Raw genomic sequence first — 19,523 nt, 5'->3', positions numbered from 1 at the left:
AGCAAGACATCACAAAAGGATTGACAGTACTTGAAATGTCCCCAAAATTTGAGAAAACAGGAAAAACTACCACATCCAGCCTACCCTCATCTTCCATTAACCACCTCCAGTGATCTTAAGATTTTTCAGATATTTTAACAGATTCATATTGATCCTAGTACGTGTAGGCACTGTGAAACTCAGTTAATGTAAGCTAGTCGCAATCACAGAACTTGTAACCCTGTATAATAAAAAGACATTAAAGGGAATTCCCTGGTGGTCCAGTGGTTAGGACTCTGCGTGTTCACTGCTGAGGTCGAGGGTTCAATCCCTGATCAGGGAGCTAAGATCCCGCAAGCCACGCGGTGCAGCAAAAAAAATTAAAGATAAAAAATAAAAAGACATTAAACAAGTATATAAAAATAAATACATAATTCTAAACTGTGGTAAGTGGGGACTTCCCTGGTGGCGCAGTGGTTAAGACTCCACACTCCCAATGTAGGGGGCCCGGGTTCGATCCCTGGTCAGGGAACTAGATCCCACATGCATGCCACAACTGAGTTCGCATGCCACAACTAAGGAGCCAGCACAACCAAATAAATAAATTAAATTAATAAATAAAAAATAAAAATAGTTTAAACTGTTTTAAGTGCTATGAAGGATAAGAACTTGAACTACTTTAGAGCAGATGTTCAATAAAGGCCTCTCTGAAAAATTAAAGGCATAGAAAGGTGATGAAGTTCCAGGGAAAAATAAAGGCTCAATGGCAGTAAAGAACATCACTGAAAGAAAACAAAGCAAGCAAGGGGATGAGGTCAGCATTGCCTATGTCATGCAGAGTCGCACAAATCGTGGTAAGCTATTCCACTCCCCTCATTCCCAGTAACTATTCCAACCAGTTAAAGGCCCAGTTCATCTTCCACTTTCCTTGAAACCTTGCCTAATCCACTTTAGCCAGAATTAATCTCTCTATAGTCCCTTTGTTTTTCATGAGTTTCCCAACTCCCAAAGTCAAGTTCCTCTTTAAAAAAACAAAAACAAAAACAAAACAGCACGGTTAGAGAAAAGTATACTGAGTAGGAATAAGAACTAAATTCTAGTCCTAGCTCTGCTACTTACTAGCTGTGTAACCTTGGCCAAATCATTCTATTTCTCATGATTTTCATGAGGTGCCATGAAGATATGTGAAACTGCACAGTATTCAAATAGCTTCAGAAGCTGATTGTCACTGTATTGTATATAATTCAACACAGTATTCCAACTGCATAAGCACTGCACTACTACCTATAATACTTGAAAAGAAAACAGTTTCATATTGTGCTGGCTTTTTCAGCACCAACACTGTTAATGGTTTTCAAGCTTATTTATAAAGCAGCTACACCCTTTGCTCCCCACCAAAAAAACCTTACATGGAGCCCCAATTTACAAAACAGATCAAAATGAGCTTTTCATCTTGAAACAGATTCCAAAGTCACCCTCACTCCCCTGAAACAGGGACAATGCCACTCCAAGGAATAGTTTAAAAACTGAGGCTCATTACTATAAATCTTGAAGAAGAAAGAATTAAGGACAAGATTCTGTGGCTTGCCACCAGTGATGTCCCTCAAAGTTGACCAAAAAAAAAAAAAAACTCATTTTTTTCACAAGGATAGCTTCAGATTCTGTCAAGTGCCTTCATGTAATCAAAATGTCATATCTATAGTGATAGTTCCATGTTTTACCATATTTACTTCTATATCAAAATAAAATAAGATTGGTTTAACGTAAGTTACTAGTGTCACATCAATTTTTTACTATCCTTTCACTCTTTAGTAATTAATTATTTAATAGTGGCAAGATTCTTATAGCTTCCAAAATAATACTTGCCAATTTCTGCTTTTCTAGAAATTTAATAAGCTAAAGGTTCATAATCACACACAACCATGGCTCTATCCCCTTCACTGAAAAGAATCTGCCATTCCTGAAGATTTTTAACTCTTATCACTACTAATAAGGCTCTCATTATTCCTTACCAATCTAGAGGTTAGAGTCTCTCTTAATGTATGATTTATCCTGAGGGTTTGTGTATTCCTCTTAGAAGGGAAAATGGAAACAAATTATTAGAGTAAAACAACATTCTGCTGATCACCACCCTCTATTATACCCACCCAAGCAGTGGGTCCACTATCCCCTTATTTATCTTACTTTGAACACAACTTCAAAAGCTCTATTGTCTTAAGCATTTTCATAAGTCTCAATTTATTCTGAGTTAGTGCTCTTACTACTGCTCTTATACTTCTACATTCATCATTGGTTACTGAGCCTTTCTCAATAATCAGAATAAACTTCATGAGTCTGGCAGCAAAGTTACCCAGAATAAAAAGTCCCTTCCAAATTTGTCTTATGGTGGTTTAGAACCAATACATTGCTAAAACAGCTCCACAGACCTCAGAGTCAAAATAAACACTTTAAGATTATTAAGGCTTTACACTCATGCTCTAATGTTGGAAGGATAATTTTTAAAAGTTTTATCATATTGCCAGATTTCCTTCCAGATATGCTGTATGAACTACTCAGCAATGTGATTTCAGAGGCTATATTCAAGGTGATAATCAGACAATTACAAAGTCATATAACAACCCAAACGCCCATCATTAGAGGACTGGTTAAGTTACAGTATGACCAAGTAATGGAAGACTACACTAAAGCCATTAAAAACGATAATGTAAGTGCATATTAACATGGAAAGGTAGCTACATCTTATTAATAAAAATAATATAAGGACTTCCCTGGTGGCACAGTGGTTAAGGATCCGCCTGCCAACGCAGGGGACACAAGGTTCAAGCCCTGGTCCAGGAAGATCCCACGTGACATGGAGCAACTAATAAGCCCATGCACCCCAACTACTAAGCCTGCACTCCAGAGCGAGCCACAACTACTGAAGCCTGCACACCTAGAGCCCGTGCTCCACAACAAGAGAAGCCGCCGCAATGAGAAGCTCACGCAATGCAACGAAGAGTGGCCCCTGCTCGCCACAACTAGAGAAAACCCGCGGGCAGCAGCGAAGACCCAACTCAGCCAAAAAATAAATAAATAAATTTATTTTAAAAAATAATAATTAGTAACATGTAATCAGTTTATTTACACGAAATAGTGTATCTGAGGAAAGAGAGAAAAGAATGACTTAAGAGATGTTTACCAAAACATGAACGATTTCTTTGGTAAACAGAGTTTCGGTTATCCTAATTTTCTTTATTATTTTCTGCACTATTTGATTTTTTTCTAAAAAAGCAGGTATCCTTTTTAGAATGAAAAACAACAAAGCTTTTATCCTCTTCAAAAAAACTAAACACACTGGTAGAGAGATGAGTAAGCAACAATAGAGGTTCTTAAGTTTTTTCCTGCCACCAAACACTACAGATGACACCTGCCCAACATGTTCCAAGAAAGTAAGCCAGATTATAATGAAACACTCACAGCTAAAGATTACACCTAATTTCCAATACAGGAGAGCTCATCATGGGGCAATACTGGAATCAAAACTCTTTTGGTTGCACATTAACTCAAATGGTATGTACAGGGGAGACAGCTAAATAGGAGCACTAGCTTCAGTATTAGAAAGCCACTAGGGGAACTTCCCTGGTGGCACAGTGGATAAGACTCCGCACTCCCAATGTAGGGGGCCCGGGTGTGATCCCTGGTCAGGGAACTAGATCCCACATGCATGCCACAACTAAAGGAGCCCCGGAGCCGCAACTAAGGAGCCTGCCACAACTAAGACCTGGTGCAGCCAAATAAATAAAAAAGAAAGCCAAGAGGATATTAACTTCTGTCTCTTTATAGAGCTTCAATATCAACTATTTCCAAAAATTTGCCCCAATTCTCTTCTGCAAATAGTCTCCTCCACTTGCTCCGTGTTTCTGCTCCTTCACATCAGCTTGCCAAAGCACTCACTCTAGTTCAGCTACTCATAGTTACCTGGCTCTTTATTTTTACTTATTTATTTACTTTTTATCATCATCTGTCTACATTCTTTTTCCCTTGTTTCTACAGTCATCTGCTTTTGTCTGTGGGGAGTCTTTTTTTTTTTTTAATTTATTTATTTTTGGCTGTGTTGGGTCTTCGTTGCTGTGTGAGGGCTTTCTCTAGTTGCGCCCAGCGGGGCTACTCTTCCTTGAGGTGCTCAGGCTTCTCATTGTGGTGGCTTCTCTTGTTGTGGAGCACGGGCTCTAGGCGCGCAGGCTTCAGTAGTTGTGGCACACGGGCTCTAGAGCACAGGCTCAGTAGTTGTGGCGCACGGGCTTAGTTGCTCCACAGCATCTGGGATCTTCCTGGACCAGGGCTCGAACCCATGTCCCCTGCGTTGGCAGGCGGATTCTTAACCACTGCGCCACCAGGGAAGCCTTACCTGGCTCTTTAGTTCAAACATTCTGACAGGAAAAAATCTGATTGATGGACAACAGTCCCACCAATCCACCAGGTCAGGAGTCTATTTGGAATCCAATCAGCGATGGTTAGGGAGAAGAGCCTTTCAGGGGATGTAAACTAGATAAGGTCCCTAGAAGAGGTTATAGCCAGGGCAAAGAGAAACCTGTCTCTTCCACAGTTAAAAAAAAAAAAAAAAAAAAAAAAGTGCAAGAGGATGGGCTTCCCTGGTGGCGCAGTGGTTAAGAATCCACTTGCCAATGCAGGGGACACGGGTTCGAGCCCCGGTCCAGGAAGATCCCACATGCCATGGAGCAACTAAGCCCGCGTGCCAAAACTACCGAACCTGCGCTCTAGAGCCCGCGAGCCACAACTACTAACCCACATGCCACACCTACTGCAGCTCGCGTGCCTAGAGCCCGTGCTCCGCAACAGAAGCCACCGCAATGAGAAGCCAGCCCACCGCAACGAAGAGTAGCCCCTGCTCACCGCAACTAGAGAAAGTCCATGCACAGCAACGAAGACCCAACGCAGCCAAAATTAAATAAATAAAATAAATAAATAAATTTATTTAAAAAAGGTGCAAGAGAAGGCAAGGTGCATACTACATCAGTTCTCAATTAACTGAATAATCTACGTTTGGACACTTTTTAATTTCTATGGAATTTAAGAGAAAAACAATATTAACAGTTGTTAATCACATTAAAAGGTTAAAAGTCTAATTATTTTCCTGGTATATAAAGTCTTAAATAAAAGTAATTTAGTGGGATTCCCTGGTGGCACAGTGCTTAAGAACCCACCTGCCAATGCAGGGGACACAGGTTCAAGCCCTGGTCCGGGGAGATCCCACATGCCGTGGAGCAACTAAGCCTGTGCACCACAACTACTGAGCCTGTGCTCTAGAGCCCACAAGCCACACTACTGAGCCCACGTGCCACAACTACTGAAGCCCGCAGGCCTAGAGCCCGTGCTCCACAACAAGAGAAGCCACCGCTCCAAGAAGCCCGCGCACAATGAAGACCCAATACAGCCATAAATAAATAAATAAATAAAGTAATTTAGTGAAATTTCATCCCACAGACTCAAATCTCACCACCTATATAGAAAAATTTTTGCCTTTTTGCATTATCTATTAATTTAGAACATAATGGACTTCCCTGGTGGTGCAGTGGTTAAGAATCCACCTGCCAATGCAGGGGACACGCGTTCGAGCCCTGATCCGGGAAGATCCCACATGCCACAGAGCAACAAAGCCCATGCGCCACGACTACTTAAGCCTGCGCTCTAGAGTCCGTGAGCCGCAATTAATGAGCCCACATGCCACAACTACTGAAGCCCAGGCGCCTAGAGCCCGTGCTCCGCAACAAGAGAAGCCACCGCAATGAGAAGCCTGCGCAGCACAACGAAGAGCCACCCCCCGCTCACCGCAACTAGAGAAAGCCCACGTGCAGCAACGAAGACCCAACACAACCATAAATAAATAAATAAATTCATAAAAAAAAAATTAGAACACAGTTGGTTAGGGTGGATACTTTTTATAAGTACATACCTACTGATTTATGAATTAGCAATATATGTAATATAATCTGCACCTTCAGCATAATTCACCCACAAACTCTCATATCTAAATCAGTACTGACAATAGGCCCAAGAACACTGAGCCTAGGCACTCATATTCTTCTACAAAAACTTTTCATTAACTAAAATATTCACTAGACACCTACTCTCTACGAGGCACTATATTAGTACTGGGAAAAGAAGAAACAAAATATGACCCCTGACTTTACGGAATTCAGCATCCAGAAAGAGAGGCTGTTGTCTATTTAAAAAAAGGGGGGGGGGGATGGTCTGTAACTTAAGTACGTATTATTTTTTTTTAATTAATTAATTAATTTATGTTTGGCTGCCGTGGGTCTCCGTTGCTGTGCGCGGGCTTCTCATTGTGGTGGCTTCTCTTGTTGCAGAGCACAGGTTCTAGGTGCACAGGCTTCAGTAATTGTGGCTCATGGGCTCTAGAGCGCAGGCTCAGTAGTTGTGGCACATGGGCTTAGTTGCTCCGCAGCACGTGGGATATTCCCAGACCAGGGCTCGAACCCGTGTCCCCTGCAATAGCAGGCGGATTCTTAACCACTGCGCCACCAGGAAAGTCCCACTATTAAACATATAAGAAACATTAACACGTTTCATGAATATAGTGCTAAACCTAGCTATCAATAGCTATCACTGACAATGCAAACAGTCTGCTATTAAAAATCTACTACAATGCTTGGTGTCAGTCTATTTATCTCTTGTAAAAATAAAATACAGTGTGTGCGTGTGAAAAAAAAAAACTAAAAAAAAAAATCTACACACTGTAGTGCTTTATGGTTTATAAGTTACTTTATAAAGATATGAGTTGAAATTGTATTATGATCTTTGAAAAATAGTACTTCAAATAGTAACTTTTAAGAGTATATATTCTTAGCAAGATTAATTTACCAAATTAAAAATTTGGTACTTTGTAGTAAAATCAAATTTCCAATTTTAAGAATCAGTTCAAATTTCAGAATTAAATGTCTATCAGAAAATGTTATGTTACTAATGATTATTTCATGCCTATATACTTATATTTTTAAATACCCCAGAAATGTGTAGTTTACTAAAGAGCTCATTGCTAACAACATTAAGATATATTAAGACATTCCCATTCAGCTACATTTACCACCACTTTTATTATTATTTTTTTTTTTCTTTTAGGAGAAGGAAGAATTTACTACTTGTAGCAAGTAAGGTGAACACCAGGGATCTTTCCCAAAGCAATGTCTCTACCACCACTTTTAAATTCTTTCTACAATTACCACAGAATTATGCGCAAATTTGTGAAAACACATAAAAATTTAGTAATTTTTTACTTTGCCATTCAGTGTACTCATAATGTCTTCCATTTGAATAGATCATCGTAAAGTTTATACAGCACAGCATAATGGTTAAAGAGCATGGGCTTCTAGAAGACGTGAGATTAAGTCCCGTGCAAATCCTGACTCCACCAAATAAAGTCATGTGACTCTAAGCAACTTACGTAAACGCTAAGCCTTGGTTCTCTTATCTAAAAAAGGTGATAAAGTACCTACCTCAAAGAATGGAAAAAGTTCCCAACACAAATGGCTCAATAAAGTATACTTTAAAAATAAAAATGCAAATACTGATGGAGTATCCTGAGTTCTAGCTTAGATCTGACTACTAACTAAGCAGGTGACAGGTGATTTTTAGCAAACCACTTAGCATTTCTGAGGTTCAATGTTTTCACATTTAAAATTGAGATACTAGGGAATTTCCGGGTGGTCCAGTAACCTGCGCTTTCACTGCGGTTGGTCCAGGTTCAATTCCTGGCGGGGGAACTAAGATCCCGCAAGCTGCACAGCAAGGCCAAAAAAAAAAAAAAAAAAGAGATACTAATACTTGCTCCTGCCTATTACAAAGGATAGTTAGGAACGACAAATGAATTGCCCATTTAAAACATTTGGTAAAGTGTTAATTCACTAAACATAGAGAGTAAAATCCACAACAGACAAATGGTTTAAAAGATAGATGTAGGGCTTCCCTGGTGGCGCAGTGGTTAAGAATCTGCCTGCCAATGCAGGGGACACGGGTTCAGGTCCTGGTCTGGGAAGATCCCACATGCCGCGGAGCAACTAAGCCCGTGAGCCACAACTACTGAGCCTGCGCGTCTGGAGCCTGTGCTCCGCAACAGGAGAGGCCGCGACAGTGAGAGGCCTGTGCACCGCGATGAAGAGTGGCCCACGCTCACCGCAACTGCAGAAAAAGCCCTCGCACAGAAACGAACACCCAACACAGCCAAAAATAAATAAATCAAAAAAAAAAGATGGATGTACATTTAAAGCCATTTTCACTCTGCTCTCAAGAAATTTACCCCACCAAGGCAAACAGTGACCTCAATTTACTAGTTGAGCTAGCTACGCTGATGGCCCAAAGCATAATTTCAGGTCTCCAGCTTCTCAACATCCAGAAATGCTTTTAGATTTAGTAAACTAGCTCACAAAGGAAGCTATAAAAGTAGCAAATATACAAAGTCAACAGCACAAGCAAAGGAATATAAACTTAAAATTATTTCCTAAACTGAATGCAACCCCACAAACTGATAGGCGCAAAGTTCACTCAATACATTCCACATTTTAAAACATCTTCCTTATTAAAAACAAAGCATTGAAAAAAATATGAAAACTCAAATATGTTAGTACTGTTGAAACTGATTATTCTAACACTAAAGCCAAATGCTATTTTCAAATGCAATTTCAAGTTTTAAGATACCCGTCAAGACTACTAAAAAAGGGTATAAGGAGGTCCTTACTACCGAGTCCTTAGCCTGGTTCCATGGACACGCTTCAATGGGCCCTTCCTTAACCTACAGGCAATACTGTACTGTGTCTGAATACCTGTATATGTTTCTATGCTGAGAGCTTCAGATTCTCAGCAGGACTAGAGGTATAACTGGTAATATTAATATTCTCATCAAAAACTGATGACAAAGGAAGCTATTTACTATCTTCTGTCATCAATTTTTAGTTTAACTACATTACATTCTGCCAGATTTTAAAATAAACGTTTCATAGGAAGTCCTTAACCTTATCAAAACTCTGAGCATATCAGATATAAAGCTATACTATCCACATCATGTCTACCTTTTCATTTAAAACACAAAATTTTTAGATTATACACTTACTGGTGTGTCCAGGAAGACTTCTTTAGGTTTGATCAGTGTTTGTAAATTTGACAAGAAATAAGTTTTTGGTATTTTAATTCTATCCAACACACCACCTAAAGATATACTAATTTTATTTCTTCTCTTGGTTAAATTGTTATGGGGAGTTATATTGAAAGATGAATACTGAGCACATTATTTTGGGACTTTAAGTCTGAATTTCTAATCAAGAATGAATTGATGCTCATCTTTGCACAACCTTTGGGGGAAAAAAGGACAGACTTAATATAGAATTATTGGGAGATTACAAGAAAGATCTATAACCTACTTTAATTCAACAAGTTTTATCAAGTTCCAGCCATTATGCTCCAACCCAGTCATGGATTAAGTGTTACCATAATGAGGTATAGTAATACCCAATGCTCTCAGGGAACTTGAGCATCTTATGTTTGAGATACAGGAACTACACAAAGGGAAAATGAAAACAACTGTAAAAGAACTGGGGGCGGGGGCAGTGGAGAAGCAACTAGTCATAGCTTGGTATAACCTACAAATAAAATTACTGAAGTAATTTCTTTTTAAGGAAGCTTCATTGTCAGATTAGAGTTTAAAGGGCAAATTTTTAAACTGAGCTTTATAGGAAATATTAAGAAACAAAGTATTTTTCGAGACCATTGGCTGATACACAAACAGAAAATCCTTCTTATCTGCTCATTAAAACAGGTTTCTTAAAGGGTCTGCATGGCCAGATTTTGTGAACCTGGTTCAATTAACCGTATTTAATTAAAGGTAACAAAAGCTAAATTTCTAACTCCATAAATCGATTGCATTTTTGAGTGCTTTTAGACAAAATTCTAGGGGTTTCCCAAATAACCTTCAATAGAACCCTTCATTATGTCTCTTTTCAAAAGGTAATAAGGATTAACAAACTTTAGTTTCTTTAGATACTATGTTTAAAATTAATTGTCATAGTTCGGTTTAAAATAATTTTTAAACACCAACAAAACTATTAAAAGCAGTTTTCTCCTTATATAAGATAGCAAAGCTATTCATTTTCCAGTTTCAGAAAAACCAAGCCATAATCACACAACTGACATCCGAGACATTTAAAATAGAGTTCACTGAAACAAACACTAAGGAATTAAGTTTATCATCATTTCATAAACCACCTACACCAAAAATAAAAGTACCTCAAAATAAATACAAATAACCTTAAAATTCTAGGAAAATTTGGAATGACACAAATACTGTATAGTTTGAATTTGTGCAAAAGCCTGCTTCCACCTGTCAGGAAGTAAATACAGAGTTGAAAGTAAACTAGAACTCTTCCACTTTTATTATTGCCTTTGGTCATTAAAGTAAAATTCAAACACAAACAAGACTATACACTTTATAATCAATTGTTTTTAAGAATCGTATTAGAAAATAGACAATTTGGAAGTCTTTCGAAATACCACACACAAAACACAAATCCAAAACCCACAAAAGGTGTTCGTAAGTGAGCATTTTCTCAACAATCAACTTTTTGTAAATTAATCTTTTATCTAATTCACCTCCTCCAACTAGGCCTTTGGGCCCAGAAATAGTTAATTTGCAATACGTCTTGTTTCTTTAAGCTAAAATACCGTCTTACAAGGGTCTGGAGTAAAATAAATGAAAGGAATCTAACTAGAAAAGAGCAGTGCACGCTCTGTAATAAAAGCATACGGAATAAGGCCTTTCATTCCAGGAGACAGGCCATGACTATCCCGGGATGGTACCTGTAGTACAGTGCTCTCCTTAAGAGAACAGAATTTACCATTAAAACGACGAATGGTACACTAAGAAGAAACATCATTAACTAATTTTTTTAAATAGGTATAAAGGTTCCAGTCATCACTATCACAGCTCATTTTCAGCTTTTTAAGGTCAGAGAGAAAGGTTTAATACAACCCACACACCCCCAAGAGAGGGGAAAACCACCAACCACCTCGCAGGGAGTTTAATGAAAATTAGCAGGTAAGAGGCCTAGGCAGCACGCTGAAAATCAAAGAGGGCGCCCAGACGGTCGAAGGGTTCGGACTACAGAGGAGAGCCTCGTCCTCGGACCCCACCTCCCCTCACCTTCCCGGCAGGGCGAAGGAGGCGAAGGCTCATTAGTGCCTACGTTAATTGACACCTGTAATGAGGAAACTTTCCGAGAGCGGAGACCGCTCAGGCCCGGCCTGGCCGGAGCTCCGCGACGGCCCCCTCTCGGGCGCCCAGGTAACCGGGCCGGACTGGGCCCGAGGCGCCGCGGCGGCCGCGCCACCGCGCACCTTCCCGGGGCGCTAGGCCCGCACGCCGCCCGGCTCGGCCGTCGCCTCCCGCAGGCCACGGCAGCTCGGGGAGGCCGCAAAGCGGCGCGGGGACCCCAAACTGTGCACCCCGACAGGCCGCCGCCGCGACTACTTACTTTCATTTAACACCTCCACCAGGTCTGCGCAGTTCTCGCACATCGTTCGGCCGCCGCCCCCCCCCCTCCCCCGCTTCGGATCGCACTGACTGATCCCGACCGGCGGGGGGGAGGGGAGAGAGGCGGAGGAGTGGGCCGGCCGGCCGGCGGGGCGGGGAGGCGACGAGGGCGGGCGGCGGCGGGGACGGGGCGGGGAGCAGGAGAATGGGGGAGGGGGCCGGCGGTCCCCGAAGCGGGCGGGGGAGAGGAGGGGGGCGAGGGGAGGTGCGCAGGCCGGAGGGGCGCTGAGGCGCCGGCGGCGGGGAAGGGGGGGAAGGACGGGGGGAGGGGAGAGGGAGGGAGGGGGCGGGTGGGGAGAGAAGCAGCAGAGTCACTTCACCGACCAGACGCCGCGGCCACCGCCGCCGCCGCCGCCATTTTAATAAAGCGTTCGGGCTGTGTTCGGCTCTTTCCGTCCGGGCGAAGGAGCCGACGAGAAGCGCCTCGCGCTCTCATTCCTCCGCCTCCCTCCCTCTCTTCGCCTCCCGCCCTCCCACCTCCCCCTCCGCACACACGCTGCACGCCCCACACCCCTCCGCGGCCAGCTCGCCGCCCTCCCTTTCCTCTTCCGTCGAGCCTCCCCGCCCTCGGTCCACCCCCTCCGCGCGCTCGCCCTCCCCGCCCAGCCCGGATCTCTGTCAGCGGCCGGAAGGGAAGCGCGAAGCCAGCGCGGCCGTGGGGGGAGACCGGGTGACTCGAAGAAGATGGCGGAGCAAAGAGCTGGTCGCGGTTGCGCGGCGTCGCCCACCGCGGCTAGTCCGCGAGCCCGGAGGCCCAGCGAGCGCCGGGTTGCGAGCGCCGCCCTTTCCTCCGCCCCTGCGCTTCGCCATTTTAACTCCGGGTCGCCGAGGGGGACTTGGTACTAATTTGTCCCGTCCCCCTCCCCCGCGCTCAGGCCTTCGGGGTGCGGGAGGCTAGAGTTCAGGGGAGCTGGTCGGTGCGACGCCGCAGCCCAGGTGGGGGCTCGCGGCCCTCTCCCCGCGGGCTTTTGTGAGAATGGAACAGCCTGGGGCCGGCTTAACCTGCAGGCGTGTTTTCCGCCAGTCTCTAGCGTGTATGGCTCATCCGTCCTCAAGCAGTAAGACACCTTGATGTGACTAGAAATGGCGGAGTGAAAAGTGTTCGCACCGCGTCTCCTCCTTTTTACGCAAGAGGGCCCCCTTCGAAGGGCCCTAAGAGTCTTCACCTGAAATAGCGTAGTATGCTTCCCCGCGAAGAGCAAATAATACGGGAATTTAGACGGGGAGCGGAGAATGAAGAACAGGTGGAGCAAAGGGGACACCCAGCTGAAGTTTGATGTTGTGCTAACAACTAGCTAGCTTGGGGAGAATTTTCCTCAAGTGCATTGATCCCTTCCTCACTGATTTCTATATCCACTACGTCTATGTAGAGATACGACTGAAAAGTCCAAAAGTAGTGTACATGGTATCTTTAAGATCTGTAGCCGAGCAGCTATGGAGACCTTGTAGGAATTCTTTTACAGGTTTTGTCGAGGTTTGGTCACCCCATCCCTCCACTCCAGGACCACCTTACGGGTATTCTTTGCCTTTCTGCTGCTTGAAGTTGATGCTATAAAGTGTCTGCTAAACCTGTTTTAAGTTGTTCCATGCAAGCAGGTGATTCTTAGGAGCTGTAGCTGTTGTGCCATCATCTTCTCTTTTCCCCATCTCTCCCACAGAACTTGGGTTTCTGCAGACTTTGGATCCTGTAGCAGCCATTGTCCATCTAGCGGCATTCCCACCCACCCCTCTTCTTTTCCCGCAGGGAAACTTGCCAAACCCGAGTTTGTTTTTCAGGTGGACCTGAGACTGGGGAAGCTTGGTCTCCGAAAGGAAAGCCCCAAGGACTATTTGTGTTTGGTTTAAAACATCATGTTATGAACTCTGCCCAATACTCTGTAATAACCTATACGGGAAAAGAATTTTAAAAAGAATAGATACATGTATGTGTATAATTGAATCACTCTGCTGTACACCTGAAACTAACAACATTGTTAATCAATTATACTCCAGTATAAAATAAAAATTTTTTAAATATATGTTATGGTTTCTCTAGGGTTGGCCATACTGTTTGAGTTCTTGCCAATGAAATGTAAGCAGAAATCTGAGTGGGTCTTTGGGAAAGATTTCCCATTCCTAATAAAAAAGGACAAATTCAGCAGACATGCCCCTTAATGCTTTCTTCTTTCTGCCCAAAACAGGTCTTGATACTCAAAGTAATACAGCATCCAGTTTGTGATTTTTTTTTTTTTTAAACGATGAAACCACAGCAGGGTAAAAGCCAACCATAAAGCTGATAATAATGTGTAGGACCCTGATGCATCCTTGAGCAGCTCTCTACCCCTAGACTGTTTATGCAAGAAAAATAAATCCCTTTTTCCTTAAGCCACTCTTAGATTTCCATTGCTTGTAGCCAAACACATTTCTAACTGATACAGACATTCTTTTAATAAGTATTTGTAAGTATATGTCAACTATGTTTTTAAGACCAGAAAGAACCCATAACAGTTCTTGAAAATGAGGACTACTACCATAAATGTGGAGTACTAGGAAGTACAGAAGAAACACTGATCTTTAAAGAAATATTTTCTTAACAAGCGCTTGCCTCCTAATTTTTTTTACGTTAAAAAATTACATGAAATGGTGCTTAGTTTAAAATGCTTTGAGAATCTAGAGAATTATTGTCATGAATGATCACGGCTCTTCTGTCATCACTTTAGGGCTCAACAAACTTTTTCTGTGATGAGCCAGATAGTAAATATTTTAGGCGTTGCAGTCCAAGTCTCTCATTACAACTACTCAACTCTGTTAGCACAAAAGCAGCCATAGATGATACATAATGGAATAAGTATGGATGTGTTCCAATAAATTTTTAAATTTATAGACATTGAAATAAGATAATCATATTTTCATGTGTTACAAAATCTTTTTTTTTTTTTTTGGCTGCGTTGTGTCTTCGTTGCTGTGCGCAGGCTTTCTCTAGTTGCAGCAAATGGGGCCTACTCTTCGTTGGGGTGTGTGGGCTTCTCATTGCAGTGGCTTCTCTTTGTTGCAGAGCATGGGCTCTAGGTGCAAGGGCTTAGTTGCTCCGCAGCATGTGGGATCTTCCCAGACCAGGACTCGAACCCGTATCCCCTGCAATACTCCCAAAATACTATTTTTCTTTTTATTTTTTCCAAACAATTTAAAAATGTAAAAACCATTCTTAGCCCACAGGCCATACAAAAAATGTGAAACTGGCCAGACTTGGCCTGTGGGCTCTAGTTTACCATCCCTTTATCCACTTCAGCTGCTTAAGAGGTAAAAGCATAGACGCCAATAAAGGGACTTCCCTGGCGGTCCAGTGGTCAAGACTCCGTGCTTCCAATGCAGGGGGCCTGGGTTTGATCCCTGGTCAGGGAACTAGATCCTGCATGTCACAACTAAAGGTCCTATAAGCGGCAACGTAGATCCCACATGCTGCAACTAAGACCTGGCACAGCCAAATAAATAAATATTTAAAATAAAAATAGATTCTTTAAAAAAAAAAAAAAAGCCAATAAAACAAGGTTGCCTGCCTCCTTACTGTAGAATCTTCACTCTTCTGTGCTGACGTGGTATATGTATCAACGGAGACCTCTGAGTGTACTTACAAGGTGTGAATTCCAAAAGAATAAAGCTGAATCTCTGGTAAAAATATCCCCTAAATTCCTCGTGTAAATCTGGATTTTCAAGCCAGTAATCAGCAATGACCATATACCCTCTACAGCTAGGGAAAGGTGACAGTTTTCAATATTTTGTATTCATGTCACCACCTAGTGGTAGAATTATGCTTTCAGTAAAATTATACAATCTACTTTGAAATTTCTAATTCTGGAGTTTGTAGTACATTTGTGGTATATTCCTAGGTACTTGCGTGAAAACCAGCCCACATAAACAACTTTGGAAAATTAATATTGCCATGGAAATTATTTGCTATTCTTAGCATTCTGATTGCAGCTAATTGAACATAGGATTTTTGTCTCTGGAGTTTGGGGTTAAAGACTGGTGTACTATTAGAAGCCAGAGTTACTGCAGAATTTACTCTTCTCCCTCACACCTAGGCTTTTCATTGTTTTGTGAAACTTAGGGCCATTATTAGAAGGCAGGTATGCTGTTTTATTCTCTCCATAACACCACATTCATACTTTGTACATAAACTCAGCAAATTACTGTTTGGTTCTTAAATTGCTATAATAAATTGGATTGTATCACTTCCCTGCTTAAATCCCTTCAGCATTTTCTGTTACATTTAGAATACACTCTACTTGGGCCTTCCCCAACCTCTCCTGTTTTTAACATGACTGTTGTTACATCCCAGCAACACTTGTGTGCTTTCTAACAAAAGCTTTTCCTGCTCTGGGTCTTGGTGAATGTTGTTTCTTCCTAGCACATGCTCTCTAATTTTGAAATGGCTAACTTCCTACCCTCGAAGTTTCAACTTAAACATCATCTCAAAAAATAACTCCCAGGACTTCCCTGATGGTGCAGTGGTTGAGACTCTGAGCTCCCAATGCAGGGGGCCTGGGTTCAATCCCTGGTCAAAGAACTAGATCCCACATGCATGCTGCAACTAAGAGCATGCCACAACAAAGGAGCCCGCCTGCCACAACTAAGACCCAGTGCAACCAAATAAATAAATAATAAAAAATAAAATAAATATTCAAAAAAAGATTTATAAAAAAAGAAGTGACTTGCCTTAAAAAAAAAACAACTCCCCTCCCTTCTAATATTTTATCGCAGCACTCTGTTTATTTCCACTATATGTCTTCCTATAATTATTTTATTTCTATGTTTATTTGTATCAGGGATGCAGTGGACTGCAAGTAAAAAAATTTTCAGTGAGAATGGCTTAAACAGGGACTTCCCTGGTGGCTCAGTGGTTAAGAATCCGCCTGCCAATGCAGGGGACACAGGTTCGATCCCTGGTCCGGGAAGATCCCACATACCACAGAGCAACTAAGCCCATGCGCCACAACTACTGAGCCTGCACTCCAGGGCCCAAGAGCCACAACTACTGAAGCCCGCGTGCCTAGAGCCTGTGCTCTGCAACAAGAGAATCCACAGCAATGAGAAGCATGTGCACCGCAATGAAGAGTAGCCCCAGCTCACCCCAGCTAGAGGAAGCCCGCGCACAGCAATGAAGACCCAACACAGCCAAAAATAAATAAATTAATTAAATTAATTTTTAAAAAAAAAGGCTTAAACAAATAGGGCTTAATTTTGTCTTGTAACAGACAGACAGTAAACAGTCCAGGGCTGGTACAATGGCTCAAGGATATGAACCCAAGCTATCTGATTCTTTCTAGCCTCCATATATTGGCTTGTCATCTAGTTGTAAGATAGTCACCATAGCACCAACTTTACATGACAGCACCAACTGTCTGTTTCAAAGACAGGAAGAAGGAAAGGTGGTGATGGCCTGTCTTGGGTTGGATTCCCCCCAAAGCAGGCCCTGAGACGAGGACACAAATGGAGATAGTTTATTTTGTTGTCGTCCCAAGAATCAACGGTAGGATAGTGGAAAAGTGAGATAGGAAATTGGGGGGGAGGTGCTAATCAGTAAAGGATTAATTAATCAGTAAATGACCTTTACTCCTGAGGGTGACTGGAGCCTGATCCCATTGGGAAACTACAAACCAGTATAAAACATGTTCCTTAAAATTCTCCTACCTGAGGGACAAGGAAGCTGGGTATTTATATCTTCTCCCTTTAGTCATTCATTGAGTGTTTCTATGGGGGAGGGGTGTAGGCAGCAAAGCAGGCTTCGCTATGCTCAGGTAGCCAGAGAAAAGCCTCAGACATAGAAATGCAGGTGCTAGCAGTTGGAAGTTTGGCCACTGTGCAATGAAGTGATAAGAACTAGGGAATATGGGCAGAGCACTGACAGTATCTTATAAATCCCCACTTCCCTCTTCTGTCTGCCTTGAATACAGAGACGATATGTGGAGAAGCAGCAGCGATTTTGTTTTGGGGGGTTTTTTTTTGTTTTTTGTTTTTATAAATTTATTAATTATATATATATTTTTTATTGTTTATTTTTGGCTGCGTTGGGTCTTCATTGTTGCACGTGGGCTTTCTCTAGTTGCGGCGAGCAGGGGCTACTCTTTGTTTCAGTGTGCGGCTTCTCATTGCGGTGGCTTCTCTTGCTGCAGAGCATGGGCTCTAGGCACGTGGGTTTCAGTAGTTGTGGCACATGGGCTCAGTAGTTGTGGCTCGCAGGCTCAGTAGTTGTGGTGCATGGGCTTAGTTGCTCCGCGGCATGTAGGATCTTCCTGGACCAGGGCTCGAACCCGTGTCCCCTGCATTGGCAGGTGGATTCTTAACCACTGCGCCACCAGGGAATTCCCACTTATTTTGAAACAATAAGTCTATAGGCAAAAAGCAAAAGCCAAGGCACTGAAGATGACAGAGTAGAAAGAGAAAAGGTCTGAGTTCCTGGTGGCATTGTTGAGCAGCTGAATCAGTGCTAGCAACTGCCTACTTGTTGCTATATGTTTGGTTATCTAACAAAAAATAAAACCCTAAAGGCACGGGCTTCCCTGGTGGCACAGTGGTTGAGAATCTGCCTGCCAATGCAGGGGACACGGGTTTGAGCCCTGGTCTGGGAAGATCCCATGTGCCGTGGAGCAGCTGGGCCCGTGAGCCACAATTACTGAGCCTGCGCGTCTGGAGCCTGTGCTCCGCAACAAGAGAGGCCGCGATAGTGAGAGGCCCACGCACCGCGATGAAGAGTGGCCCCCACTTGCCACAACTAGAGAAAGCCCTCGCACAGAAACGAAGGCCCAACACAGCCATAAATAAATAAATAAATACTTTAAAAAATAATGACTCCCTTCTTTACAAAAAAAAAAAAAAAAAACCCTAAAGCCACTACTGGAGTTTTTGTAGCGCAATGCAGTCATTAAAAATTGTGTGGTTGGACTTCCCTGGTGGCTCAGTGGTTAAGAATCCACCTGCCAATGCAGGGGACACGGGTTCGAGCCCTGGTCTGGGAAGATCCCACATGCCGCCGAGCAACTAAGCCCGTGTACCAGAACTACTGAAGCCCGTGCACCTAGAGCCCATGCTCTGCAACAAGAGAAGCCACCACAATGAGAAGCCCACGCACCGCAACGAAGAGTAGCTCCCACTCGCCACACCTAGAGAAAGCCCGCGCACAACAACAAAGACCCAACGCAGCCGAAAAACAGAAAAAAACAAAAAAAATGTGTGGTAGGCAGAATAATGTTCCCCACCCCCAAAGATGTCCATGTCCTATTCCCCAGAATGTGGTACCTTACATGGCAAAAGGGACTTTGCAGATAAGGATCTTAAGATGGGGAGATTATTTTAAATTACTCATGTGGGCTCAATTAATTACATGGGGCTTTAAAATTAGAGAATCTTCCCCAGCTTTGTTTAGAGGGAGCTTCGACTACACAAGAATGTCGGAGAGATGCAACATTCTTGGCTTTGAAGATGGAGGAAGGGGGTGATGAGCCGAGAAAGGTGGGGCCTCCAGAAGCTGAAAAGGACAAGGGAGCAGATTCTCTCCTTTAGTCTCCAGAAAGGAACACAGCCCTGCTGACACCTTGATTTAGCCCAATGAGACCCATGTGGGACCTCTGACTTACAGAACTATAAAATAATGTTTGTTTGTTACCAGAAATTTTGTGGTAATTTGTTACAGTAGAAATAGAAACTTAATATAAACTGCATGCAGATCTAGGGAAAAGCACATGCAAAACCTCTGAGACACAAAATTCCATGGCTATTTCTAGGAACAGAAATAAAGCCAGTATGACTAGAACATGGTTAGGGGAGAAGGCCTGTGCCAGGCAGCAGAGCTCCGCAAATCATGCTAAGATTTTGGCCTAGATCCCAAAAGCAATGGAAAGCTTTTAAGTGTGGAAGCAACACAATCAGATTGTAGTTTAAAATACTCTGACTAATCTGTAGAGAATAGAAT

At 42.7% G+C, this 19,523-nt stretch overlaps 1 protein-coding gene across 13 annotated transcripts in view; it reads right to left on the bottom strand.

Moving 5' to 3' along the window:
- USP34 (ubiquitin specific peptidase 34) overlaps positions 1 to 12,134 on the bottom strand; it is a 231,515-nt gene extending 219,381 nt beyond the window's left edge. For 5 of the 13 annotated variants that reach the window (XM_082426525.1, XM_082426531.1, XM_082426534.1 and 2 more), the window contains exon 1: positions 11,517 to 12,129. In XM_082426525.1, coding sequence (XP_082282651.1) covers positions 11,517 to 11,559 — 43 coding nt within the window. In that variant the 5' untranslated portion in view covers positions 11,560 to 12,129. Of the gene's footprint in view, positions 1 to 11,516 lie in introns of all 13 variants that reach the window. The other 8 variants (XM_082426533.1, XM_082426535.1, XM_082426529.1 and 5 more) reach the window with 4 other exon arrangements.
- Between the last annotated feature and the right edge of the window lie 7,389 nt (positions 12,135 to 19,523).

This window comes from Balaenoptera physalus, assembly GCF_965194825.1.
Source record: "Balaenoptera physalus genome assembly, chromosome: 15".
Classification (NCBI taxonomy): domain Eukaryota; kingdom Metazoa; phylum Chordata; class Mammalia; order Artiodactyla; family Balaenopteridae; genus Balaenoptera; species Balaenoptera physalus.
This window is presented reverse-complemented; position numbering and strand designations above follow the sequence as displayed.